The following is a 27,891-nucleotide window of genomic DNA, read 5'->3' as shown; positions in this document are numbered from 1 at the left end:
AGAAGCTGGCAAAGTAGTGTTGGGGCCTCTATTGTTCACAGAAAGTCACTCGTGAGCAGCTTTGTTTGCTCTGTACCGGATCCTTTGTCTTTGGGTCTCACAGTTTAAATCACTATTTGTGTTTTCCAAGCGTGATCCAACTGTTCTTCTACTCAAAGGTTTCCCCCCTCCCAAATAAGTTACAGGTTGTTTTCCAAGGGAGCCCGAGACCAGGGGAAAAGTAACTTGTCAAAGGTCAGAGCCCTGTCTGGATATACCGAGTGTTCTCCCCATCTTGCCTCTGGAACTGGTCTTCGCTAGTTAACTTTTCAGGCACATGACTCATTTCAAGCCTGTTGTCCATTCTATCTCAGTGTCAGCATTTTATCTGGACTTGGAGACAGAAGTGTGAACCAGAGGGGCTGAGTCTACTATTATTATTTTTTTCTTTCAAAAGAGGCATGCCAGCCCAGTGGAAAGGCTCAGTAGTCATTATTGCTTCTGCTGGCGGCTTATTCTGTAACTTTTCACACAATATTTCTGCCGGTCACTCGCCACGGGTTTATTCATTCTTGCACATTACCTTCCACACAAACATATTTTACTTAATTGAGGCCACAGTGTCTTAACTGTTGTTTATAGTGTTTTCATGACACAGCACATGAATTTCTATAGAATCCTTGTAAAGACCATTTTAAGTGACATGTACATGGACGGCCTTACGAAAGTCTACGTATGTTAGGAGATTTGAAAATACATAAAAATGTAAAGAAAATATTTAAAAACCCATTTCATCTGGACACCTATAGAGAGGTCTTGTTAGCAGGTTGTCTATTTCCTTCCAACCAGGTAAAGTTCACATATAATAGGTTGAAGAACATTCCACACTGTCAAGGACCACACAGTCTTTGGGAGGATTCTCTTGAGTAGTTCTTGTTGGTCTTTAGGAATTATTTTCCCAAGGATGATCTGCTAGAAGTGGAGTGACCAGATACTGTACAGTAATTCCTGACAGAGCTGCCATCTCCTAATGTGGCTGGGATGGCGAACAGGTTATTAGGCTGGTCGCGTTGAAACCCAACATCCGTGCCTGAGTCGTGCTTCACTTTTCTCCGGTAAAATATATTCATAACATGTAGTAGCTGTGAGGATCCAATGAGGTAGTGATTTCGTGCGTGTACGTATTTACCATCGTTCTCCCAGGCAGGAATGCAAGTTCCTTTAAGGCAGGGGCTGTGTGTCATGTCCCAGACCTATAGCAGAATCGGGCGCGATCAAGAAACACTTTCAATAAACCTTAGCTTCCGATGCCCAGTCACCGGTTCTTTCAGCCCTCCTCGCCCTTTAGGTCGGTGGTTCAGGGGGGCCCTCTCTGAGAAAACGTCCCATCTCCCTTGGCTGAATTCTCTGCCTGCAATTTCAGGAGCGCCGCTCCGCTCTGCGGCCCAAGTCCCGAGCCAGGGACTTCCCAAAGCACGGGCCCGGCCTCCCGGAGAGCGGCGACTGCCGGTGAGAACCAGACGCCCGTGGAGTAGGGGCCAGTTTGCCGCTCCGCGCCCTCCGGACGCCAGCCAGCCCTAGCCCCGAGAGTCGTGTCCGAGCCCCGCGGGGGCGAAAGCCCCACGCCCCCGGCCCACCCCGGGATCGCGCCGCGGCTTGTTTACTCCCCGGCGCAGCCTAGTCCGACCCTGGGGCCCGCCCCCGCCCGCCGCCTATTGGCGGAAGAGGCGCCAGGGCTGGCGACGATTGGCCCGGGGGAGGCGGAGGGGTAGGCTGCGCGGGAGGCCGAGAGGGGGCAGCAGGCGATGGCGGCGGCGGCGGCGGCGGCGGCGGGTCGGCTAGGCTGGTTGCTCGCCGCGCTCTGCCTGGGCAACGCTGCCGGGGAGGCGGCGTCGGGCCCGCGAGTGCTGGGTGTCTGTCTGGAGGAGGACGGAGCGGCGGGCGCGGGGTGGGCGCGCGGAGGGGAGATGCGGGCCGCTCCGGAGGCCACCTTCCGCCTGCGCTTCTTCGGCTCGGGCTTCGCCAACAGCTCCTGGTCCTGGGTGGCCCCTGAGGGGGCGGGTTGCCCCGAGGGCGGGCCGGCCGCGGCGTCCGACGAGGCGGCGGCCCCCACGGGCGAGTGGCGCGCGCTCCTGCGCCTGCGCGCTGAGGCTGTGCGCCCGCACTCGGCGCTGCTGGCGGTGCGCGGGGAGCCGAGCGGCGCGGCGGCAGAAGAGGCGGCGGCCCCCACGGGCGAGTGGCGCGCGCTGCTGCGCCTGCGCGCCGAGGCTGTGCGCCCGCATTCGGCGCTGCTGGCCGTGCGTGTGGAGCCGGGCGGCGGGGCAGCCGAGGAGGCGGCGCCGCCCTGGGCTCTGGGCCTGGGGGCGGCGGGGCTGCTGGCGCTGGCGGCGCTGGCGCGGGGCCTGCAGCTGAGCGCGCTGGCGCTGGCGCCGGCCGAGGTGCAGGTGCTGCGCGAGAGCGGCTCGGAGGCGGAGCGTGCGGCGGCGCGGCGCCTGGAGCCCGCGCGGCGCTGGGCCGGCTGCGCCCTGGGCGCGCTGCTGCTGCTGGCCAGCTTGGCGCAGGCGGCGCTGGCGGTGCTGCTGTACCGCGCGGCCGGCCAGCGCGCCGTGCCCGCCGTACTCGGCAGCGCGGGGCTCGTGTTCCTGGTGGGCGAGGTGGTGCCGGCCGCCGTGAGCGGGCGCTGGACGTTGGCGCTGGCGCCGCGCGCGCTGATCCTCAGCCGCCTGGCAGTGCTGCTCACCTTGCCCGTGGCGCTGCCCGTGGGTCAGCTGCTGGAGCTGGCGGCGCGGCCAGGGCGGCTGCGCGAGCGCGTGCTGGAACTGGCGCGCGGCGGCGGCGACCCCTACAGCGATCTCAGCAAGGGCGTGCTGCCCTGCCGGACCGTGGAGGACGTGCTCACGCCCCTCGAGGACTGCTTCATGCTGGACGCCAGCACCGTGCTGGACTTCGGCGTCCTGGCCAGCATCATGCAGAGCGGCCACACGCGCATCCCCGTGTACGAGGACGAGCGTTCCAACATCGTGGACATGCTCTACCTCAAGGACTTGGCCTTCGTGGACCCCGAAGACTGCACGCCGCTCAGCACAATCACCCGCTTCTACAGCCACCCACTCCACTTTGTCTTCAACGACACCAAGCTAGACGCCGTCCTGGAGGAGTTCAAACGAGGTAACGGCCGGCGAATCGCGGAGGGGACTCGCATGTCAGCGCCCTAGAGAAGGAGTGGGGGTTTAGGGAAGCTTCTGGGGAAGGGTCCCACCCCCGTGGAGGGCAGGGAAGCCTCTAAGGGCCCTTTTAATGAAGAGGATGGCTTTGCAGCTCCGAATGACCCTTCGAAATATCATTTTAAGTCTGTGGCTCCGAAACTGACAGTGCTATAGACAGCAGAAATCCCCTTCTCCTGGCAGGCCCCCAGTTTGGGGAGGTATGTCTACTTGGCTCTAGCTCTCCAGCTCTTTACCAGGTCATTTCTGTGGGCTTTGGCTTTGTAGCAGGTCCAAACTCTTGGATAGAAACTGAAAGAACATAGAAGAGTATAGTCTTCAGATACCTGGACGCCGCTATCTGCACACATATGATATAAAATTAGCTGGTCCTGTGATGTTTCCAGGGCATCATTGTTAAGGTCACTAATGGGCTGCTACCTTCCTGATTGGTAAAAGGAAGGGAAAGGGAATGATTGGTAAATGTTTTTCTACAGGTGTGGAAGAAACTTCCACTGCAATTTCACCAGAAGCAACTTGATGGATACCAATTAGTCTCCCGTTACTTTTTTTTAAACCCTGAGTAGGGTCTCAAGTTCTCTCGTAACTCCACATTTTCACCCTCTCCTTTCACCCTGGTAAAAACTGAGACCCTCGCATTGTGAAGGTTTGGATTCCCCTGCAGTCTCCCTCTCCGTTGTTGGGCTTGGGTGTCCTCCCCAGAGCTTGGCCATGTGTTGGCCACTAGCCATGCTTTTCACACCTGAACTGCAGGATGGGTTTGGGGACATCTCAAGACTCTGGATGAGCTTCACCCTAAAGACTGCATAATTGAGGTGGAGGAGTGAGCAGCTCCCCCTCATCTTCCTGGCAGCTGTGAAGTCTCCAGGCCCCTGTGAGCCCCTTGACTGTCAGGGCAGGGAGGCCAAGCTCTGCGGTAGTGACCATGTTACTCCTGCATTAGCACTGCTGTATGGCGGCCACTAGTGGGCGCTCTCGCGCACCATCTCCTATAATCCTCGCGAGATGCTTGGGTGTTGAAGTTAGGCAGTAACTGTTATTACTGTATCTGGGGATCTCGGTGGGAGACTCTGATGGGCAGCCCTAGCTGCTCTGCTAGAGAATCTCTGATAAGCTCCCGGCTGTTTCCTCAGAGAGTAGCCATGCAGCCCGTCACTGGGGAGAGGAGCCTGGGTCGGGGGCCAGGCAGAGCCCCCCAGTAGCAAGTACTCTGTCTCCGAGTAGTACTGTAGTCTCTGAGGCAGGGGGGATTCTCGTGGCCTGGTGGCCAGCCGTGCAGGCCCTGGGGTCAGCAGGGGAGGGTGCCATCCTGCCCCTGCCACCGTCCAGCTTGAGGCCCTGGGGAGGCCGGGCTTGACCACCAGGGCAGTGGCTGTGAGCAGCGTGCGGCACCATCTGAGTGGTTTGCACAGGTCACTGGCTGGTGTGGAGACCACAGTTGGGGGGTCCCAGTGGTTGGGGGGTCCAGTGAGAGGTGATGGTAGCCTGAACAGGGGTGCACAGCGGGCCTGGAGAGGAGTAACCCAAGAGGGCATTTGAAGGTGGGCATAGGAGGATTTTGTGGTTCGCTCAGGGACTGTGGGGCAAGAAGAGGCGCTGAGGACGAATGTGGATTTTGGCTTGGTGGTGGCCTTGACCTTCCCTGAGGCAGAGCACACGCAGGGAAGAGAGGGCTTGGGGGCGGTGGCGGGTGGCAGGCAGACGAGTTCGTTCTGGACATTGGAATTTGTGGCTGTGCAGTGGCCCGAGAGGCAGGCTCCTAGGATTAGTTGATGTGCAGTGAAACGCAAGTGAAAGTCGCAAGCAGGAGGGAAGGATCTGGACGTCCGTGTTGAAGTGGTCCTAGGAAGCGGAGCCTAAAGAGGGGCACAGCCGGGAAGGGGTGGAGGGCAGAGAGGAGGGGCTGCTGAGGAGAGCCAGACCCTGGAATGCCCTGGAAACTAAGGGAAGGAGAGTGATCAGGAGAGAGGCTGGCATCATGTCCTTTGGATCCAGCAACCAGGATACCCTTGACCTTTGCAGAGCAGTTGTGGTGCCATGGAGTGGGGTGCTGGGGATTGAAGTACGACAGCCCAAGGAGGCAGGCCTTCCGGGAGGTGTGGCTGCGGAGCGTGAGCCAGGGGGCAGAGGCTGGGAGAGGCTGGGCGGGCAGGAGGCCTTCTGCTCTTTGGTTTTAAGGTGGGGGAGTCGAGTGGGTTTAGGTCTAAGTGTTGGTAGGAAGTTGCCGGTAGGGAGGGAAGGCCAATGCAGGCTGCTTCTGTTCTGGGGTGGTGGCCTTCGGGCGGCTCTGGAGAGCCTCCTTCTAGAAGGCGGTGGGGGAGGGCTGCAGTCTGGAGGTTGAATGGGGGGCTCTTCAGTCCCCTCGACCTCCTGACTCCTGTGGAGAGTGAGGGCCATTCTCAGGGCAAGATGGCCACGTCTTTCCTGTGACATCGTGAGCTTTCTCTGCTCTCGTGCAGTGCAGTCCTTTGGCAGATAGCTTTATGTTTCCTCACTAAAGTCCTCGTTAGCCTAACACTCTTCATCATTCCTCTGCTCATGAACAGAGGGCATATCGCAGCCTCCCTGGTATGTGAGGTTTTAGGAACCAATCCCCTTCCTGTCTCTCTGCCAACTGTATGAGACGGTGGTCCCTCTGAATTCCCGAAGCTGGGGGCCCTGGCATCTTGGCAGTTACTGCCGTTCCGGGCCCTGTTCCTTTCTCTCCTTCAGAGCACAGTTTTGGAACTGTATAGTCTGGGAGAGGCACCTTCCCCGGTGAGGTGCTCCTCAGTCACTGTGCAGACTTGAGGTGGCAGCTGATTGTTTTGTGCAAGCATTGCCAGGAGGAGCACGTACTTTGGAGGTGTAGTAAGTAGCATGTATTTTCTTTAAAGCTGTTAACCCCTGCCTTCTTTGTCAACCCCCAGTGACAACCACCAGTGACCTCAAGGACATTCAGCCAAAGGAGGGATTAGGATGGGTGCGCTTTTCGGAGTCTGCTTTAAAGCCTGAGTTGTGGTTCATTGCCTGTCAGAAACCAAAGGATTGCCCCAACTCTGAAGAGTCAGACTTGCTCAGACATCTGTGAGGGATGGTCACATAGTACTTTTCTCACAGGATACGTTCAGACAGTTTTTTTTAAAAAAAAAAGCTAAAGAGGGAAGGCAGAGGAATTTCAACTCCAGTTGCATTTTTAGGAATGTCCTAGAAAATAGGCATTACGGAAGGGTCCTCTAGCATCCCTGTCGTTTGTGAGCGTTCTCGAGCCTGCGAACTAAAATCAGAACTCTAGAGCTTTTCAGAGCTTCCTGGTCGACGTCGGCTGGTCTGCCATCTACCCCCGGCCCGCGGCTCTGTAGAGCTTTCGCGGGGAGAGCTGACGGCACCTGTCTTGGGGCCTGTGTCTGTGTTTGCAGTCAGCCAGCCAGGGGGCCCCATATCTTCAGGGCGTTTTATCCTATCAGATGAGAAACTTGAATCCCTCCAGCTTCCCTTTCTCTGTGTGCCCCTTACTCCTTTCTCCTGGCTGCCTTCTGGACCCCTCAAACATTCTGTCTTAAGGTTAGATCACGTGGCCACTGTTTGGGGGACCTTGCAAGGGCTCTTCTTTCTTCTGTTCGTTATTGAATCGTCTCAAAACTGAGAACCTTGCACCTATTTTATAGAAGTTTTGAAAGCAAGGTAGAACTTAGTCATTCCTGTAGGTAACCTGCCAAAGGGACTGGCTTTGTGGAAGAAGGGGGCTGAAGTGGGTCCTCTGCTCCCAGATGGCCATCTAGAACCTGGGCTTTGGCTCTCGAAATCCCAAAAGACCATTGACCAACATTGTGTGTCAAGCCTCAGCCTTCCTGACATGGCCTGACGGATTTGTATCCCGTGGCAGAGCTGTTGGGGCCCTCGTAGCAGTGCTGCCTGCCTGCTGGTGTGAGCCATTCCAGCCCAAACACCAAGGGGTGGGAAGCGTCTGGAAATGCCACGTTCCTCATTCAGTGCCTCTGTCTCAGCAGGAATGGGCAGACAGTTCCCCAGGGACCCCTAGCCCCTTCCTCCTGGGAAGGGGGGAGGCAAATTAATGTGGGCATTTCCACCTTTAATTTTTGTTCCAGGATGGTAGAACCCCTGAAGAGGGCTGCTGGCTTCTCTTCAGCAGGGCCCTGCACTTGGCACCATGCCTGTCTCCCAGAGGGGAGGGGGCTCCTAAGATTCGGTCTTTTGTTCTCTTCAGTGAAAGTCACTTGAGTGGGGTTGGGGGGTGGTGTTAGGAGAGTGGACTCAGAGCCAGCTGCCTGGGTTCCAGCTTGGAGGGGTCACTGAACCTCTCTTGGCCTCAGTTTTCTCTGTGAACTGTAAAATGCAAATAATAATATGTGCCTTATAAAGTTGCCAGAGGGTTTGGTAAGTTAATAAATGAATAAAGCATTTGGTGGCTGGCACACAGAAAGCAAGCCCTAAGTATAGGCATGCCTTGGAGATATTGTGGTTCAGTTCCAGACCACCACAGTAAAGCGAGTCATACAAGTGTTTTGGTTTCTCAGTGTATATAAAAGTTATGTTTTAAGTGTAGGGTAAGATTGTTTATTTGAGATGTTTCTTGAGGTGAGATTGAATTGCTATGAACTTCCCTCTTAGAACTGCTTTTGCTGTGTCCCATGGGTTTTGGGTGGTCGTGCTTTTGTTGTCATTTGTGTCTATGTATTTTTTTATTTCTTTGATTTCTTCAGTGATCTCTTGGTTATTCAATAGCGCACTGTTTAGCCTCCATGTATTTGTGTTTTTTACAGTTTTTTTCCCTGTAATTGATTTACAATCTCAGAGCGTTGTGGTCAGAAAAGATGCTTGATACGATTTCAGTTTTCTTAAATTTTCCGAGGCTTGATTTGTGACCCAAGATGTGATCTATCCTGGAGAATGTTCCATGTGCACTTGAGAAGAAAATGTATTCTGCCACTTTTGGGTGGAATGTTCTATAAATGTCAATTAGATCTATCTGGTCTATTGTGTCATTTAAAGCTTATGTTTCCCTATTTATTTTCACTTTGGATGATCTGTCCACTGGTGTAAGTGGGGTGTTAAAGTCCCCTACTATTAATGTGTTACTGTCAATTTCTCTTTTCATGGTTGTTAGCATTTGCCTCATGTATTGAGGTGCTCCTATGTTGGCTGCAAAAACATTTATAATTCTTATATCTTCTTCTTGGATTGATCCTTTGATCATTAGTGTCCCTCCTTATCTCTTGTAACAGTCTTTATTTTAAAGTCTATTTTACCTGACACGAGTATTGCTACTCCAGCTTTCTTTTGATTTCCATTTGCATGGAATATCTTTCTCCATCCCTTCACTTTTCAGTCTGTATGTGTCCCTAGGTCTGAAGTGGGTCTTTTGTAGACAACGTATATATGGGTCTTGTTTTTTTATCCATTCAGCCAGTCTGTGTCTTTTGTTTGGGGCATTTAATCCATTTACATTCAAGGTTATTATCGATATGTATGTTCCTATTACCATTTTCTTAATTGTTTTGGGTCTGTTTTTGTGGGTCTTTTTCTTCTCGTTTTTCCCGCTTAGAGAAGTTCCTTTAGCATTTGTTGTAAAGCTGGTTTGGTGGTGCTGAATTCTCTTAGCTTTTGTTTGTCTGAAAAGCTTTTGACTTCTCCATCAAATCTGAATGAGATCCTTGCTGGGTAGAGTAATCTTGGTTGTAGGTTTTTCTCTTTCATCACTTTAAGTATATCCTGCCACTCCCTTCTGGCCTGCAGAGTTTCCACTGAAAAATCAGCTGATAATCTTATGGGAACTCCTTTGTATGTTATTTGTTGTTTTTCCTTTCCTGCTTTTAATATTTTCTCTTTGAATTTAATTTTTGTTAGCTTGATTAATATTGTCTTGGTGTGTTTTTCCTAGAGTTTATCCTGTATGGGACTCTCTGTGCTTCCTGGACTTGGGTGACTATTTCCTTTCCCATGTTAGGGAAGTTTTCCACTATAAATCTCTTCAAATATTTTCTCAGACCCTTTCTTTTTCTCTTCTTCTTCTGGGACCCCTGTAATTCGAATGTTGGTGCGTTTAGTGTTGTCCCAGAGGTCTCTGAGATTGTCTTCAATTCTTTTCATTCTTTATTCTTTATTCTGCTCCTTGGCATTTATTTCCACCATTTTGTCTTCCAGCTCACTTATTCATTCTTCTGCCTCCGTTATTCTGTTATTGATTCCTTCTAGTGTATTTTTCATTTCAGTTATTGTGTTGTTCATCTCTGTTTGTTTGTTCTTTAGTTCTTCTAGATCTTTGTTAAACATTTCTTGTATTTTCTCAATCCGTGCTTCCATTCTATTTCCGAGATTCTGGATCATCTTTACTATCATCACTCTGAATTCTTTTCCAGGTAGATTGCCTATTTCCTCTTCATTTATTTGGCCTTGTCGGTTTTTACCTTGCTCCTTCATCTGTGACATATTTTTTTGCTGTCTCTTTTTTTTTTTTTTTTTTTTTTAATGACTCAGATTATGTTCCTGTTTTACTGGTTGTTTGGCCTGAGGCTTCCAACACTGGAGTTTGTAGGCTGTTAGGTAGAGCTGGGTCTTGGTGCTGAGTTGAGGAACTCTGTGAGACCTCACTCCAATGAATATTCCCTGGGGTCTGAGGTTCTCTGTTAGTCCAGTGGTTTGGACTTGGAGCTCCCACCACAGGAGCTTCCGCCTGACCCTGGGCTTGCAAATCAAGATCCCGCAAGCTGTGTGGGGTGGCAAAAATAAAAAATAAAAAAGAACAATAACAAAGTAAAAAATAAAATTAGACTAGGAAACTAACAGATATGTTAGAAAGAATGTAGAAATAAAAATATAGATGAATCAACAATGGGAAGGTACATCAGTACCACAAGAGTAAAAAAGAGGAGGAGGAAAAAGAAAAAAAAAAAAAGGTGGCGGGGGAAGGCCTTGGCTGTGGAGGGCGGGGCCTAAGCAAGGGCGAGGTTTGGGTGGTGGGCGGGGCCTATGCTTAGGACCCACAGGGCTGGAAAAGGCCGTGGGGGGTGGGGCTTAGGCTCAAGGAACAGAAGGGGCCCAGGCGTGCCCCACACCCCTGGTCTCAGAGGGCAGGGGACCTCACCTGGGAGCCCAGCAGGCTTCCTGGGTTCAAGTGGGTGGGGAAAATGCTCTTCTCTCCTCTCCTGCTCCTCCTGGAGGGCCCCTCCCGCCTGCCTCTCCTCATCCCCACCTGGCCTCCCTCCTATGCCCTCAAGGACCCAGTCAGCCTGGAGGGGCCTTGGAGGGCGGGGGGATTGGTCTGGGAGCTCAGCAGGCTCCTTGTGCCCGAGTGGGTGGGGCAGTCGCCCTCTGCTCCTCTCCTGCTCCTCTGGCAGGACCCCTCCCGCCTGCCTCTCCTGATCTCCCTGTTCTCCCTCCTGTGCCCCCAGGACCCACACAGCCTGGATGGGGCTTTGGAGGGAAGAACCAGCTTGGGAGCTCAGCAGGCTCCCTGGCCCAAGTGGGCCAGGCGATTGCCCTCTGCTCCTCTCCTGCTCTTCCCGGAGAGTCCCTCCCACCTGCCTCTCCTGATCTCCTGGCCTCAGGGGCGCCGATCTTGTCTGGCCTCCACTTCTCCTCCCTCCTCGGTTCCCCTGTGTCCTACCGGTTCACTCTGGGGTTCCTCCCGTCTCCTTGGGGGTCAGAGTCCCCCACAAGCAGACGGCAGGCGCCCTAGTTGTGGGGAGACGCTAACTGCGCGTCTGAAATAGAAACGAAGGAAACAATAGCAAAGATTAATAAAACTAAAAGCTGGTTCTTTGAGAAGATAAACAAAATTGATATACCCTTAGACTCATCAAGAAAAAAAGGGAGAGGACTCAAATCAATAAAATTAGAAATGAAAAAGGAAAAATCACAACCAACACTGGAGAAATACAAAGGATTATAAGGGACTACTACAAACAACTATATGCCAATAAAATAGACAGCCATGAAGAAATGGACAAATTCTTGGAAAGGAACAGTTTTCCAAGACTGAACCAGGAAGAATTAGAAAATACAAACAGACCAATCACAAGTAATGAAATTGAAACTGTAATTTAAAATCTTCCAGCAAACAAAAGTCCAGGACCAAATGGCTTCACAGGTGAATTCTATCAAACATCTAGAGAAGAGTTAACACTGATCCTTCTCAAACTCTTCCAAAAAATTGCAGAGGGAGAAACACTCCCAAATTCATTCTACGAAGCCACCATCACCCTGATACCAAAACCAGAAAAAGATATCATAAAATAAGAAAATTATAGACTAATATCACTGATGAACATAGATGCAAAAATCATGAACAAAATACTAGCAAACAGAATCCAACAGCACACTGAAAGGATCATACACCAGGATCAAGTGGGATTTATCCCAGGGATGCATGGATTCTTCAATATACGCAAATCAATCAATGTGATACACCACATTAACAAATTAAGGAATAAAAACCATATGATCATCTCAATAGATGCAGAAAAAGCTTTTGACAAAATTCAACACCCATTTATGATAAAAACTCTCCAGAAAATGGGTATAGAGGGAACCTACCTCAACATAATAAAGGCCATATATGACAAACCTACAGCCCACATCATTCTCAGTGGTGAAAAACTAAAACCATTTCCTCTAAGATCAGGAAGAAGACAAGATTGCCCACTCTCACCACTATTATTCAACATAGCTTTGGAAGTTTTAGCCACAGCAGTCAGAGAAGAAAAAGAAATAAAAGGAATCCAAATCGGAAAAGAAGTAAAACTGTCACTGTTTGCAGACATTATACTATACATAGAGAATCCTAAAGAGCCTACGAGAAAACTACTAGAACTAATCAATGAATTTGGTAAGGTTGCAGGATACAAAATTAATGCACAGAAATTTCTGGCATTCCTATACACCAGCAACGAAAAATCAGAAGGAGAAATTAAGGAAACATTCTTATTTACCATTGCAACAAAAAGAATAAAATACCTAGGAATAAACCTGCCTAAGGAGGTGAAAGATTTGTACTCAGAAAACTATAAAACACTGATGAAAAAAATCAAAGATGACATAAACAGATGGAGAAATATACCACGTTCTTGGATTGGAAGAATCAATATCGTGAAAATGACTATACTACCCAAAGCAATCTACAGATTCCGTGCAATCCCTATCAAACTACCAATGGGCATTCTTCACAGAATTAGAACAAAAAATCTTACAATTCGTATGGAAACACAAAAGACCCTGAATAGCCAAAGCAATCTTGAGAAAGAAAAACAGAGTTGGAGGAATCAGGCTCCCCGACTTCAAACTATACCACAAAGCTACAGTAATCAAGACAGTATGGTACTGGCACAACAACAAATATAGATCAGTGGTACAGGATAGAATGCCCAGAGATAAACCCACGCACATGTGGGCACCTAATTTACAACAGTGGAGGCAAGAACATACAATGGAGAAAAGACAGCCTCTTCAATAAGTGGTGCTGGGAAAACTGGACAGCTACATGTAAAAGAATGAAATTAGAACACTACCTAACACCATACACAAAAATAAACTCCAAATGGATTAAAGACTTAAATGTAAGACCAGACACTATAAAACTTTTAGAGGAATACATAGGAAAAACATTCTATGACATAAACCACAGCAAGATCTTTTTTGACCCACCTCCTAGAGTAACAGAAATAAAAACAAAAATAAACAAATAGGACTTAATTAAACTTGAAAGCTTTTGCACAGCAAAGGAAATCATAAACAAGACAAAAAGACAACCCTTAGAATGGGAGAAAATATTTGCAAATGAAACAACAGGCAAATGATTAATCTCCAAAATACACAAACAGCTCATGGAGCTCAATATCAAAAAAACAAACAATCCAGTTAAAAAGTGGGTGGAACACCTAAATAGACATTTCACCAAGGAAGACATACAGATGGCCAAGAGGCACATGAAAAGATGCTCAACATCACTAATTAGAGAAATGCAAATCAAAACTACAATGAGGTATCACCTCACACCAGTCAGAGTGGCCATTATCAAAAAAGCTAGAAACAATAAATGCTAGGGGCTTCCCTGGTGGCGCAGTGGTTGAGAATCTGCCTGCCAATGCAGGAGACACGGGTTCGAGCCCTGGTTTGGGAAGATCCCACATGCCGCGGAGCAACTGGGCCAGTGAGCCACAACTGCTGAGCCTGCGCGTCTGGAGCCTGTGCTCCACAACAAGAGAGGCCGCGACAGTGAGAGGCCCGTGCACCGTGATGAGGAGTGGCCCCCGCTCGCCGCAGCTAGAGAAAACCCTCACACAGAAACGAAGACCCAGCACAGCCATAAATAAATGAATGAATGAATGAATGAATGCTGGAAAGGTTGTGGTGAAAAGGGAACCCTCCTACACTGTTGGTGGGAATGTAAATTGATGCAACCTCTATGGAAAACAATATGGAAGTTCCTTAAAAAACTTAAAATAGAACTACCATATGACCCAGCAATCCCACTACTGGGCATATACCCTGAGAAAACCATAATTCAAAAAGAGACATGCACCACAATGTTCAATGCAGCACTGTTTACAATAGCCAGGACATGGAACCAACCTAAATGTCCGTCGACAGATGAATGGATAAAGATGTGGCACATATATACAATGGAATATTACTCAGCCATAAAAAGAAACGAAATTGAGTTATTTGTAGTGAGGTGGATGGACCTAGAGTCTGTCATACAGAATGAAGTAAGTCAGAGAAAAAGAAATACTGTATGCTAAGGTATATATATGGAATCTAAAAAAAAAAAAAAAAGGTACTGATGAACCTAGTTGCAGGACAGGAATATAAAGAGGTAGACATAGAGAATGGACTTGACATGGGGTGGGAGGGCGAAGCTGGGGCGAAGTGAGAGTAGCATCGACATATATACACTACTGAATGTAAAATAGTTGGCTGGTGGGAAGCAGCAGTGTAGCACAGGGAGATCGGCTCGGTGCTTTGTGATGAACTAGAGGGGTAGGATAGGGAGGATGGGAGGGAGGCTCAAGAGGGGATATGGGGACATGTGTATGCATATGGCTGATTCGCTTTGTTGTGCAACAGAAAGTAACACGGTATTGTGAAGCAATTATACTCCAATAAAGATCTATTAAAAAAAAGCTATGTTTATGCTATATTGTAGTCTGTTAAGTGTACAGTTGGCATTATGTCTAAAAAAACAATGTACATATCTTTTTGGGGGGGGGGCTGTGCCATGCCGCATGCGGGATCTTAGTTCCCCGACCAGGGATTGAACCTGTGTCCCCTTCACTGGAATTGCAGTCTTAACCACTGGACCGCCAGGGAAGTCCCAACAATGTACCTATCTTAATTTAAAAATACTTCGTGGCAGAATTCCCTGGCGGTCCAGTGGTTAAGACTCTGTGCTTCTACTGAAGGGGGTGCAGGTTTGATCCCTGGTCGGGGAACTAAGATCCCACATGCTGTGCAGCGTGGTCCCCCAAAAAATCAAACTAGAAAACCTTTATGGCTAAAAAATGTTAACCACCATCTGAGCCTTCAGCGAGTTATAAACTTTTTGATGGTGGAGAGTCTTGCCTCGATGTTGGTGGCTGCTGGCCGATCAGGGTGGTGGCTGCTGATTGGGGTCGCCGTGGCAGTTTCTTAAGACGACAGTGAAGCTTGCTGCATCAGTTGGCTCTTCCCTGCACCAGCGATTTCTCTGAAGCACCCAACGCTGTTTGATAGCATTTTATCCACAGTAGAACTTCTTCCAAAATTGGAGTCAGTTCCGTCAAACCCTGCCAACCCCAACCCCTTATCAGTTAAGTTCATATGATGTTCTAAATCCTTTGTTGCCATTTCAACAGTCTTTGCAACATCTTTACCAAGAGTAGTTCCCATCTCAAGAAACCACTTTCTTTGCTCATCCATGAGAAGCAACTCCTCGTCCATTAAAGTTTTATCATGAGATGGCAGCAATTCAGTCACACCTTCAGGCTCCACTTCTCATTGTAGTTCCCTTGCTAGTCCTACCACATCTGCAGTTACTTTCCTTCATGAAGTCTTGAACCCCTCAAAGTCATCCATGAGGGTTGGAATCAACTTCTTCCAAACTCCTATCAGTGTTGATATTTTGATCTCTTTTCATGAATCATGAATGTTCTTAATGGCATCTAGAATGGTGAATCCTTTCCCGAAGATTTTCAATTGACTTTGCCCACATCCATCAGAGGAATCTCTATCTATGGCAGGTGTAGCCTTATGAAATGTAGTTCTTAAATAATAAGACTTGAAAGTTGAAATTACTCCTTGATCCATGGGCTACAGTATGATGTTTTGTTAGCAGTCATGAAAATAACATTAATCTCCTTATACAGCTCCATCAGAGCTCTTGGGTGACCAGGTGCATTGCCGATGAGCAGTACTACTTTAAAAGGAATCTTTTTTCTGAGCAGTGGCTCTCAACAGTGGGCTTAAAGTATTCAGTAAACCAATGTGTTGTCATCCTTTTTTGTTCGATTTATAGAGCACAGGCAGAATAGATTTAGCATAATTCTCAAGGGCCCTAGGATTTTTGGAATGGTAAGTGAGCATTGGCTTCAAAAAATCATCTGCTAACTGCATGAGCCCATAACAAGAGGGTCAGTGTGTCCTTTGAAGCTTTAAAACCAGACCTTGACTTTTCCTCTCTGGCTATCAGAGTCCTAGATGGCATCTTCTTCTAATATAAGGTGGTTTTGTCCACATCGAACATCTGTTGTGTAGTGTAACTACCTTCATTAATGATCTTAACTAAATCTTCTGGATAACTTCCTGCAGCTTCTACATCAGCACTCGCTGTTTCACCTTACTCTTTTATGTTATGGAGACAGCTTTCCTTAAACCTCATGAACCGATCTCTGGTAGCTTCAAACTTTTCATCTGCAGCTCCCTCACCTCTCTTAGCCTTGATAGAATTGCGAGGTGGGGCCTTGCACTGGGTTAGGTTTTTGGGTAAGGGAATGTTGTGGCTGGTTTGATCTTCTATCCAGACCACTCAAACTTTCTCCATATCAGCAAGAAGGCTGTTTGTCTTTCTTACCATTCACGTGTTCACTGGAGTAGCACATTTATTTTTTTATTTGCTTGTTTGTTTATTTTTATTTTTTGGAGCAGCTCTTATTTATTTAAATTTTTAAAAAAATAATTTATTTATTTATTTATTTTTGGCTGCATTGGGTCTTTGTTGCTGTGTGCAGGCTTTCTCTAGTTGTGGCGAGTGGGGGCTACTCTTTGTTGCAGTGCTTGGGCTTCTCATTGTGATGGATTCTCTCGTTGCGGAGCATGGGCTCTAGGTGCACGGGCTTCAGTAATTGTGGCACGTGGGCTCAGTAGTTGTGGCTCACGGGCTCTAGAGCACACACAGGCTCAGTAGTTGTGGCGCACGGGCTCAGTTGCTCCACAGTATGTGGGATCTTCCCGGACCAGGGCTCAAACCCGTGTCCCCTGCATTGGCAGGCGGATTCTTAACCACTGCACCACCAGGGAAGCCCTGGAGTAGCTCTTTTAATTTCCTTCAAGAACTGTCCCCTTGCATTCACGCCTTGGCCGTTTGATGCACGAGGCCTAATTTTCAGCCTGTCTCAGCTTTCAACACGCCTTCCTTGCTAAGCTTAATCATTTCTAGCGTTTGTTTTAAAGTGAGAGGCCTGTGATTCTTCCTTTCACTTGAACACTTAGAGCCATTGTAGGGTTATTAATTGGCCTAAATTTCAATATTGTTGTGTCTCAGGGAACAGGGAGAGAGGAGAGGAGAGGGAAAGAGACAGGGCATGACCGGTTGGTGGAGCAGTCAGAACACACACAGTATCTATCAAGTTCCCCGTCTTATGTGGGTACAGTTGGTGGTGCTCCCCCAAAACAGTTACAATAGTAACATCACAGATCGCCATAACATATAATAATAATGAAGAAGTTTGAAAACCTGGGAGAATTACCAAAGTGTGACACAGACACAGAGTGAGCAGATGCTGTCTGAAAAATGGTGCCAATAGACTTGCTCGACGAAGGGTTGCCACACACCTTCAATTTGTTGGGAAAAAAAAAAAGCAGTATCCGCGAAGCGCATTGAAACGACGTAGGCCTGTACTGCATTTCTTCAATTCTCAGATGCACATTTTTTTTGCATTTTAACATCTCTGTAACCAGGATGTCTTATGATTGATGACATCTTGGATTTGATGACATACAGTAAATGTAATCTTTTTGTTCTTTTACAGCCTCATTCCTTTCTTGATCATCTGGTTAGTGGTCTAATAATAATGGCTTTTGCTTGACTCTTGACATTTTCATTCCCTCCAACTTTGGAGCAGAGGTCTTCCTATACCTGATTACTGGGGGCGGGGCAGGGGGCACGGATGCTGAAAGAATGAGGCAGAGGCATGCCAGCTGCTTCCAAAGAATGTGCTTCTAAACCCAATCACTACATTGTCATTGAACCCAAGGTATGTAAAGTAGGATTCACACAGAGGTGAACTTGACTTTTTGCTTTACCAAAGGATTCTTGAAGCAAGCACCCCTTTACATGCAGGTCCAGGCCGGCTTTTACCCTATGCTTTATTCACTAGTAATAAAAAGGGGCAGCATCCTAAATGTCCATCGACAGATGAATGGATAAATAAGATGTGGTATATATGCAAGTGAATACTACTCAGCCATAACAAAGAATGAAATGATGTCATTTGCAGCAACATGGATGAACCTAGAGAATATTATACTTAATGAAGTAAGTCAGACAGAGAAAGACAAATATTATATATCACTTTTATGTGGAGTCTAAAAAATAATACAAATGAATCTATACAAAACAGAAACAGACATAGAAAACAAACTTATGGTTACCAAAGGAGAAGGGGGGGAGGGATAAATTAGGAGTATGGGATTAACATATACAAACTACTATGCATAAAATAGATAAGCAACAAGGATTTACTGTATAGCACAGGGAACTATATTCAAAATCTTGCAATAACTATAATGGAAAATAATCTGAAAAAATATATATAACTGAAACACTTTGCTGCACACATTGTGAACTAACATAATATTGTAAATCAACTGTACTTCAATGAAAAAAAAATACTGTTAAAAGGGGGGGGGCATGGTTGAGATGAGTTTGCTCTCAGTTCCATATCCTAGACCTGCACAGTCCAGTCGCCACTACCCACATGTGGCTGCTGAGTTCTTGAATGGTAAACAGTGTGAATTGAGATGTGCAGTGAGTGCCGAACACACACCAGATGTCAAAGACTTAGTACCCAAAAAAGGAAAAATATCTATTCATATGTTTATATTGACTGCATGTTGAAATGATATTTTGATTTTATTGAGTTCATCATAATATATTATTAATTTCATTTCTGTCTCTTTAATTTTTTTAATGTAGCTACCCAAAAGTTTTAAACTACCTGTATGGCTTGCATTCTGTTTCTTTTTGTTTTTTTAAAAAAAATGGTTTTTTTGACGTGAACCATTTTTAAAGTCTTTATTGAATTTGTTACAGTATTGCTTATGTTTTATGTTTTGGTTTTCTGGCCCTGAGGCATGCGGGATCTTAGCTCTCCGACCAGGGATCGAACCCGCACCCCCTGCATTGGAAGGCGAAGTCTTAACCACTGGACCGCCAGGGAAGTCCCACATTCTGTGTCTTTTGGACAAGCATAAATCTTTATGGAGAAAAAGCACTTACCTGAAACAGAGTATATTCTTGAAGTTTCCCTAACATTCCCAGCACTCTGAGGCTGGGCTTTTCTCAAGCTTACATTTTCTCGTAAAACAAGCAGTTAGCTCACCTGAGGAGGATGCAGAGGAGGAAGGAGAAGAGTTGCAGCTTCCTGCTCTTCCTCCCGCACAGTTTGGGCTCTAACTGGCTGATTATCATCATCCTCATCCCCCTGGGTGACTTTCATGCACCTCGGCTTCTGGAAATACAGGGCAGCCTTCAGAATTGGGAACGCTCCCTTTGGAGACTCAGGCAGGGTGGCCCCTTTTGGCTTCCGCATTCAGACTGTCCCCGGGGAGCCAGCATCTTTGGTGTCGGCACCCTGTGTCCACGGTCCAGTTGCTGCTGTATACAGTGTCTGTTCTGGTCCGGATGCATCCTTGTCTAAACCACGTTTACGGCGTGGAGTCGCACAGACCTGGGGTGACTCCAGCTCCGCCGCTGCCTGGGGCAACTTGGGCAGGTGGACGTGGGGTCCGAGACTTACTCCTCACAGGCACCTAGGAAGAGTCTCTCCTGGTGCCTGGCATGTTGTGGGAACATAGACATCAGCTTCTGTCCTTGTGGTGGGCCAGTCACATGGGACTAAGGAAAACGAGACCCCCTAGCAAGCTGTAACGCAAGTGTCCCTCCCCGCAGGGAAGTCCCACCTGGCCATCGTGCAGAAGGTGAACAACGAGGGCGAAGGTGACCCCTTCTACGAGGTGCTGGGCCTGGTCACCCTGGAGGACGTCATCGAGGAGATCATCAAGTCCGAGATCCTGGACGAGTCTGAAGACTACCGTGAGTCCTGGCCCTGGCGCTTTTCCGGCTCCGCTGTTCTTTCGAGCTTACAGAGACGTGTGTGTATCAGAGGATGGCGGGTCTCCGTGTTGTCAGAAGCGGGGCTGGATCTCGGGTCAGAGCCGTCACGTACCCAGGCCCCGTCTCCTTACTCCTGCGTGGGCTGGGATTGCCCCTTGCAGGAGGGAGGGCTCACACATGTGCCTGGACGCAGAGCCACGGGGTCGCATCCCATGGGTGGCTTTGCAGTCCCAGGGCTTGCCCGGGGCTCTGCCTTTAACGGGCTCTTTCCCAGTCTTTATCTTCCTTGGTCCGTTTGCTTTCTCTTGTTCTGTTGTTTAGAAGTGTCTTCTCAAAGAAGCCTGTTCTTTACTGCTGAGAGGTTCTTCCCCAAACAGATGATCGTGGGGCCCGTGATTGTGTTTTAGAAGTGCCTGACTCTTAGGATGGCAGCTGCGGTCTGCAGGGCAGACACAGAGCCCATGCTTGACCGCGGGCCTCACGTGGGCCCCCTGGGACACTGAGCTGCCTGCCCTGTGATCTTGGAAGTGAATCTCTGCCCACGTGTCTGTCCCCCAAATGCAGCATTTTGGTTTGGCATCTCAGACTGCCGTAGGCACGGGGTCTGCAGGTTAGCGGCTGTTTGGCACCAGTAATCCTCGAACATGTGCTTTCTAGCGAGGGGCCTGTTGTTGTTTTACATAAGCTGTCTGCTATCATATCGGCATTATCTCCTCCCAGCTCCGAGGAGGGAGCAGGCCTCTCTGCTACTTCTCGGGACATCGCTGGAATGCAAGCTGCCGCCCCTCTGACCGGGCACCAGATCACTGCGTGGGTGGAGTGGCTGCCAGGTGCCGTCAAGACAGCAGTGCCCTGATGCTGTCTCCCCCCAGGAGCGCCGAGGCCTTGGGGGGAGGGAGAGGCAACGTGCCCCTTGGTCTGGTCATGTTGATGGAGGGCTGCTGGAGCCTAAGCAGGCCCTCTTCTCCCCGCCCCAGGAGACACCGCAGTGAAGAAGAAGCCTGCGTCTCTGAGCGCCCCTCTCAGGCAGAAAGAGGAATTCTCTCTGTTCAAGGTGTCTGACGATGACTGTAAAGTGAAAATCTCACCTCAGCTGCTCTTGGCCACCCAGCGCTTCCTTTCCCGAGGTGAGGGCGAGGGTGGGCCTCATCCTTGCTCACCGGCCAGTGGATCAGGAGACCATCCCCCCCATTCCCAGTGAGCAGGAGGGTGTCCAGGAGAAGTTCGGCGATTCTCTCTGCCGCCCTGTCAGCAGCTCGGGTCACCTGAAGGCGGCTCCTCTGTGGGTGGCGGGGAGCCGCGGCCGGGTGGGTGCTGTGGGAGGCTGGGGGAGCCGAGGCACGCAGCAGGAGGCGGGCGGTGACACGGGCTGCGCTGGGCCCGGTGGACATTGTCCCCGTACCTGTTTCCCCTGTGGGGCAGAGGTGGATGTATTCAGCCCGCTGCGAATCTCCGAGAAGGTCCTGCTGCACCTGCTGAAGCATCCCAGCGTCAACCAGGAAGTGAGGTTTGACGAGAGCGACCGCCTGGCCGCCCACCACTACCTGTACCAGCGCAGCCAGCCGGTGGACTATTTCATCCTCATCCTGCAGGTACCTGCGAGCCCGGCCTGGAGCCCGCCACTTGCTTAGGAAGTGGGGAGGGTCTGAGAAGAGGAAGGAACATCCAGATGCACCCGCCCTGGATAAGTGGGGTCGGTGCTCTCTCCTTGTGCTCTTCGCTGGCAGGAAGGATAACCTGTCCACCTCTTTCTTTCCCTGTCCCTCTTTCCTCCCCCTCTTCCCCGACCTCCCAGGGCAGGGTTGAGGTGGAGATCGGGAAAGAGGGCTTGAAGTTCGAGAATGGGGCCTTCACCTACTACGGAGTGTCCGCCCTGACGGCGCCGTCCTCGGGTAAGCTGCAGCCGTCCCAGAGCTGGAGGCGGGGGGCGGCGGCTGGATGGGCGTTGCCGAGGCTCTCCGGTGCCCCGCGCGTCTGGCCTCCCGCAAGGCAGTCTGCCTTGGGACCTGCTGGCCCTTCTCATCTCCGGGCTGCATGGAGGGTGGGGCAGCATTCCTTCGGGGCTCATCTTCGTTGCTTTTCCCAGGAGGACCGTGTTTGCCATCCTTTCCGGAGCCCCTGGCTGTATTCCCTCACCGGGGCGATGTGTGGGGTGGGTCTCCGAGGCCGCGTGCGGCTGGCCTGCTCCGTCACCCAATGTCCTCTCATAGTTCACCAGTCCCCGGTGTCCTCGCTCCAGTCCATCCGCCACGACCCGCTGCCCGAGCCCGCCGAAGGCACCCGCTTGTCTGCGTACTGTCCTGACTACACTGTGAGGGCGCTCTCTGACCTGCAGTTCATCAAGGTGACCGTCTGGGCTGCTCACTGGTGCTGGCTTTTAACCAGCTTTGCGCCCCCGAGGGCTGGACCAGCTGGTCACACATTTGAATGGATTAAGAATAAATCCTGATTGAGTCTATCTGAGACTTCCCAGAGCAAGACCTTGTACTTGCTGTGAAGGGTGGACGGCCTGGCCCCTCTGTCTGCTGGTGGCCTAAGCACCCAGCTTCCTTGAAGATCTTAACAACGCTTCCACCCTGCACCCCCCCCCACCCCCCAACCCTGGTTCGGGGGCTTGAGGGCAGGAGGGAGGGGTGTGGCCCCTCACCCCACCTTCTCCGTCCAGCTGCACGAGTTGCAATGCTTCCTGTGCCCCAGGTCACGCGGCTGCAGTACCTCAATGCACTCCTGGCCACCCGAGCCCAGGCCGTGCCGCAGTCCCCTGAGAACGCAGACCTCCAGGCCGTCCCAGGCAGCCAGACCCGGCTCCTTGATGACAAGACAGCCACAGCCACAGGTGAGCCCCGTGCGGCTGCATCCCACGGCGTCGGCCCCAGGGCGAGCGTGCCCTTTGCCGTCCTGGCTGCACACACAGACCTGCTCTCTCTGCCCTCGCCCTGCCCTACGTTCGTTCTTTCTCCCTTTGTCTCCCCGTCCTTTTCTCTCTCCCTTCTTGTGTTTTTAATAACTTCGTCAACGCTGAGCTATAGGTCAGCTGACATTTTGAGTAGAGCGTGTAAGTCAGCATTTTCTCTCCAGGGCCTGTGGGGTGGGTTGATTTAATTAGAGAATACAGTTGACCCTTGAACAACAGCAGGTTAGGGGCGCCAACTCTCTGCACAGTCAAAAATCTGTGTATAACGTGTTTGGTCCTCTGTATTTGTGGTTCTACATCCGCAGATTCAACCAGCTACAGCCTGTGTAATGCTGTAGTATTTACTATTGAAAAATAATCTGCATGTAAGTGGACCCACACAGTTCAAACCTGAGTTGTTCAAGGGTCAACCGTAGTTGCTAAATGGGAGTGCGGTCAAGTTCAGGCGCTGTATTGGGTCATTTGGGGTTAGGGTTAGGTCACCTAGAAAGTGAAGATTTGGGTCACCAGTGGGCCTGGCTCAGAAGGTAGGTGGCTGGTGGACACCATCCCCAAAACCCAGAAGAGCACCTCCTGAGGCGTTTGGTCCCATCCAGGCGTTCCACTGGGAGCAGGAAGAAACAGACTTTGCAGAGTGGGATGGGAAACCCCACCCTTAGAGTGTAAGGAGGGAAAATAAAAAAGGAGCCTGTGAAGGGTAGGCTTTGGGTGGGAGTGGTAAAACACATCAGGGAACTTTCGTGTCCTTGTTATTCAAGAAGGTACTTTTATGCTGACCCAGCTCCTAGGTTGGGGTCTGAGGTCCTCCGGGGCTTGGCGGGGCTTGGGGGAGGCCGTGGAAGGAACTGCAGGGCCCTGACTGCCGGTGCTCCATCCCCCTTACCCTGCAGTGGGGACGCCGAGCCCTTACTGAACACTTCCCATGCCACGCACTGTGCTAAGGGCTCTCCTCGTCCTGACTCAGCTAAGAAAACTTCCCTGAAGTTTTGAGAGGTGGTAGTTGTTACGCCCATTTTACAGGTGAAGAGTCGGAGGCCGGGAGAGACGGGCACTCTGGCTTGGAGACTGGGCGCGCCCTTGGTTACCGGACCCACGTTTGAGAAGGGAAACGTGTTTTTATAGTGGAAAGGTGCTTCCTGAGCCGCGTCGGTGGCTCCACTCCTGCGAGCTCCGTCTCTGGTGCTGGTGAAGGACCCTGGGGGCTTGTGTTGGGTCCTGGATCCGGGCACGGTCGCAGTCATTTTGGAATGAATGGACCCTTCGTTCACCTCTTAGGGCAGAGCCCGCTCCTCTGTTTACCCACCGTGACGGTCTTTTATTCTGTGAGGCACCCCTCACACAGAGGAGGTTCGCACCATCACGTTAGACTCGGGTCTCGAAAGCCAGGACGTTTTTGTTTTTCAAAACGTGAGCCTTTTGGTTTTGGTTTTCTCACATGTGAGCCTTTTCTGGCTCCATCTGCTGCTCAGACTGCACAGGTTGTGTGTAAGATACAAACTTACATCTAAGAATCCTGGTTTTTCCCTTCATTTCATCTTTTATCACATACCCAGCGGTTTTTTAATCCTTTTGTGGCTTCAGCGGCTCGTGAGGCAGTCCTCTGAGAGAATCGTTTTTAGTGGCTTATGGGTCATTTCCTCTTTGTAACGGATTACCAGCCAGCCCCTGTTCTGTAGTCATGATGTTGGTGATTTTCCCCTAAGTGCGGCCTGACATTGGCCCTGGGCGGCCCTCAGGGTCTTGCACTTTATCTCTGTTAACCTGTTGCTTCGCTGCCCGGGGAGCTCAGTGTCGCTACGTGTGTTGGACGTGTCCCCGGGGCGCTGCTGAAACGGTGCAGGTCAGAGCCATCCTCTGGGTGACTCTGGCTCTAGCTTCCCCAGCAGAGAAGTGTCTGAAATGCTTGGAAAGCACGATGATTTTGAGCTGCCTTCAGCCGGGTCGGCAAATGGCATGAGGGCCAAATCTGCCTGTTCTCGTAACGTTTTACTGGAGGTGCCCATCTGCTGAGGGATTGTACTCGGCTGCCAGTGGAGTTGCGTTGTTGCCCCCGAGGCCTGCAAAGCCTAAGAAGACTGGCCCTTTACAGAAACACCTTCTGGAACCCTGGTCCGCTGCTTCACATTCGGAAAACCCCCTCCACATCGATCAATCCCAGAGCGGGATTCCCAGGGAGAGTCCGAGCTTGACACCGAGCCTCCTGGGCCCCTCTCGCCCCGGCGGCCTTGACTCTGCTGTGCTGCCCAAGCTGCCCAAGCGGAGTGGCTCTGCTGGAGCAGCTCCATAGCTGGTCTTCTCTCTCTCTCCCTCCCTCTCCCTCTCCCTCCCCCTCCCTCTCTCCCTCCCCTCCCCCTCCCCCTCCCTCTCCCTTTCCCTCTCCTCTCTCTAGCTTTCCCAGTAGGCCTTTCCCTCTTTGGCACATTTGGAAACTGCAGTTGATAATTGACTGTGGACTAGTGAGCATTTTTTGTTTTAAGACAACATGCAAGGTAAATATCTTGCCTTTTACTTTACCTTCTCTTTGCTTTCCTTTGCCAGCCTGTTAGCTGCTGGGGGGCACTGCAGACCTCTCCCCCCAGATGGGGGGCACTTCTCCATGGGGGTGAGTGGGTGCTTCCTGTCCCTTGTTGCTACTTCTCATCTCACTTTTCTGGAGGGCAGGAGGGACCATGAAATGCCTGCTCAGCCTTGGAAACGAAAGCTCCCTTCCAGTGCCTGCTGTGTTGTCTGGGCAGCTGCCTCCTGCCTGGCCTTAGGGCCTCGGCCTCCCACGGGCAGAAGCCCTGCCTCTCAGCGATGGCATCCGTCCTGGCAGTGGTTTTCTCTCACGAGGCTGAGCATTTTCCTAACTAAACGCTCCCAGCTCTGCCTCAATGTCTCCCGAGGAGGCCTGAGGCTCCTCGGCGCCCCCCGCCCCTTCCCGTCCTAAAGAGGACTTAACACCTGGTGTCACAGGAGCCGCTCCCTGGACTGGCTCTGGGCTGATGCTCTGCCCTCTCCCCTCTAGGGTCCAGCCACAGCAGACCCGGCCTCCCGGCGGAGGAGAGCCCGGGGCGGAACCCGGGAGTTTAACCGCTTGGCTGGCAGCCCCGAGTGTGGGGAACGGACCGTCATGTGGGGAACTGGAGCAAGCCGAGGAGCGGCTTCCTGCCAGCCTGTCCCCACTCCCTGCAGGCCACGTTTTAGATGGCCCTCGTGGACGCGGCTCCTGGCTGCCCTCGGAGCCAGAGGCCGGTGCCAGGAGCCTCAGCAGGTCCTGCCCCCCTTTAGGAGATGGGGGTCCGCCGGGGCCAGCCCTCCAGGCCTGCTTCTGAACGGAATGAAAGGAACAGTGCCATCTCCAGTCCCTGGGCCAGCCTCCCTGTGACAGTGCAGTGTATTTATACCTCTTCTGGCCAAGCCACGATGTGAGTGCACGATTACTGCCTTTCTGTGGCCCTGACCTGTACTCTCTTTGCTTTTAATTTGCCAGCCTTCTGCTGCTGGCAGCACTTTTTGAGCAAACCAGGAGCACCAGTGTGGGCTGGGGGTTCACATCCATGGCCTTGGCCACGGTGACCTTTTTGGCTTCCCTTACGATGCCATGCTTCAGATCACGCGCCCAGCCTGTCCCACGTGCCAAACCTGGAAGCAGGTCTATCGCACCAGCCCCGCTCCCTCCCGTGCGGGTGGCTTTCTCGCGCTGGCCCCTGCGGGGCTGAGGAACCTCCTCCTCCTGCCACTCCTCCGCCTGCCTGGCCCAGTCGCCGCTAACAGTATTGTCGTTTCCTGTGTTTTAAGAAGAGCTCACACGTGGGAGGAAGGGACCGCTCTGCTGCACCTAAGCCTTTGTCGTGGGGTTCCGGGGAGGGCAGCCCGCGGCCCCCGGGGGCGCCGTGCGGCTGTCAGGTGCGCGGAGGGCGGCCAGGGCTGGCTGTGAGCCAGGTAGACCCCTCTCCGTCCTTTGGAAAAAAGAACATGACATCGGAGTCTTTCTTAGATCTCTGAAACATTTCAAGCTCTTTGCTTTTTTCCTGTTCTAGCTCTGGGGTTTTAGAGAAGTGGGAACAAGAAGGCATTTGTCTCGCCTTCCGGTTCACCTAAACTCACCTTCCACAGCGCTTCAGCTGCACAGAAACCAGGGCATCGCGGGACCGAGGATGGGGAGGGAGGAGGATTTCTGGAACCTTTCCCAAAGGCATTTGGGTCCTTATCCAGGATCAGTGGGAATGAAGGCCAAAAACAGTGGCATGCTCACTGAGAGACTTTTCTCAAGGAATTCTCTCCAAGAGCAAACCCAGGTGGGAAGTAGATACTTTAAAATTCTCTCTCTCCAGAACAGTGGTTCTTAGCCTTGGCTGCACATTGGAAATCACCTGGCAAATTAAAAATACTGATACCTGGGGCCCAGCCCCCAGGGATTCTGATTGAATCAGTCCAGGCATCAGGATTTTATTCTTTAAAATTATTTTAGGTTCACAGATCATATACCCTTCATACCCGCTTCCCTGAATTTTATCTCACATAACCTTGATGCATTTTTCGAAACTAAAAAATTAACATGGGTACAAAACTATTAACTAAATTACAGACTTTACTTGGATTTTTATCAAATTTTCCATCATGTCCCTTTTCTGTTGCAGGATCCAATCCAGGATACCAAGTTGCATTTAGAGCTATTGCTTTTCTTTTTTTCCTAAGTAACTTCTTACTTTGAAATAATTAACAGATTCATAGGAAGTTGCAAAGATAGAGGTCCCATGTACCCTTCACCCAGTTTTCCTCAGTGATTACACCTTACATAGTTACAATGCAGTATCAAAACCAGGAATCTGACACTGGTGCAATGTGGGCATATAGTTCTATAGCATCTTATCATATGTAGATTTGTGTAACCACCACTGCAATCTAGATACAGAACTGTTCCTCCCTAGGATCTCCCTCCAACAGACCCTTTTAAAGCCACCCCCACCCCCTCTGGCCACTGTCCCTAATTCCTGGCAACCACTAATCTGTCCATCATCTCTATAATTTTGTCATTTCAAGAATGTTGTATAAATGGGATCTTACAGTATGTAACCATTGGGACTGGCTTTTTTCACGCAGCATAATGTTCTGGAATCTCCTCCAGGCTGTTGCACGTGTCAACGGCTCATTCCTTCTTGATTGCTGTGTGGTGTTCCATCAAATACTCACTGCCCTGTCTAAGGACATCTGGGTGGTTTCCAGTTTTTGGCTATTCCAAATAAAGCTGCTATGAACATTCA

The 27,891-nt window shown here is 50.5% G+C and overlaps 1 protein-coding gene across 4 annotated transcripts; it reads left to right on the top strand.

Annotated features, from left to right (window-relative positions):
* Positions 1–1,766: 1,766 nt before the first annotated feature.
* CNNM3 (cyclin and CBS domain divalent metal cation transport mediator 3) lies at positions 1,767–27,891 on the top strand. 4 transcript variants are annotated; one of them, XR_009009837.1, is made up of 9 exons: positions 1,767–3,147; positions 19,567–19,710; positions 20,709–20,858; positions 21,154–21,323; positions 21,527–21,623; positions 21,942–22,075; positions 22,429–22,567; positions 25,035–25,134; positions 25,653–27,891. XR_009009837.1 is itself a non-coding variant. In XM_007197334.2 (8 exons), the coding sequence occupies exons 1-8, from the start codon at positions 1,785–1,787 to the stop codon at positions 25,715–25,717; spliced, it is 2,262 nt and encodes a 753-aa protein (XP_007197396.2). In that variant the 5' UTR covers positions 1,767–1,784; the 3' UTR covers positions 25,718–27,891. The 4 variants fall into 4 exon arrangements, 3 of the variants coding, with proteins under 3 accessions (XP_007197396.2, XP_007197395.2, XP_007197394.2); XM_007197334.2 differs by lacking the exon at positions 25,035–25,134; XM_007197333.3 differs by lacking the exons at positions 25,035–25,134; positions 25,653–27,891 and adding an exon at positions 24,735–24,979.

The sequence above is a fragment of the Balaenoptera acutorostrata genome, chromosome 12 (assembly GCF_949987535.1).
Source record: "Balaenoptera acutorostrata chromosome 12, mBalAcu1.1, whole genome shotgun sequence".
Classification (NCBI taxonomy): domain Eukaryota; kingdom Metazoa; phylum Chordata; class Mammalia; order Artiodactyla; family Balaenopteridae; genus Balaenoptera; species Balaenoptera acutorostrata.
The sequence above is the reverse complement of the archived record's forward strand: the minus strand, read 5'-3'. Positions and strand labels throughout refer to the sequence as shown.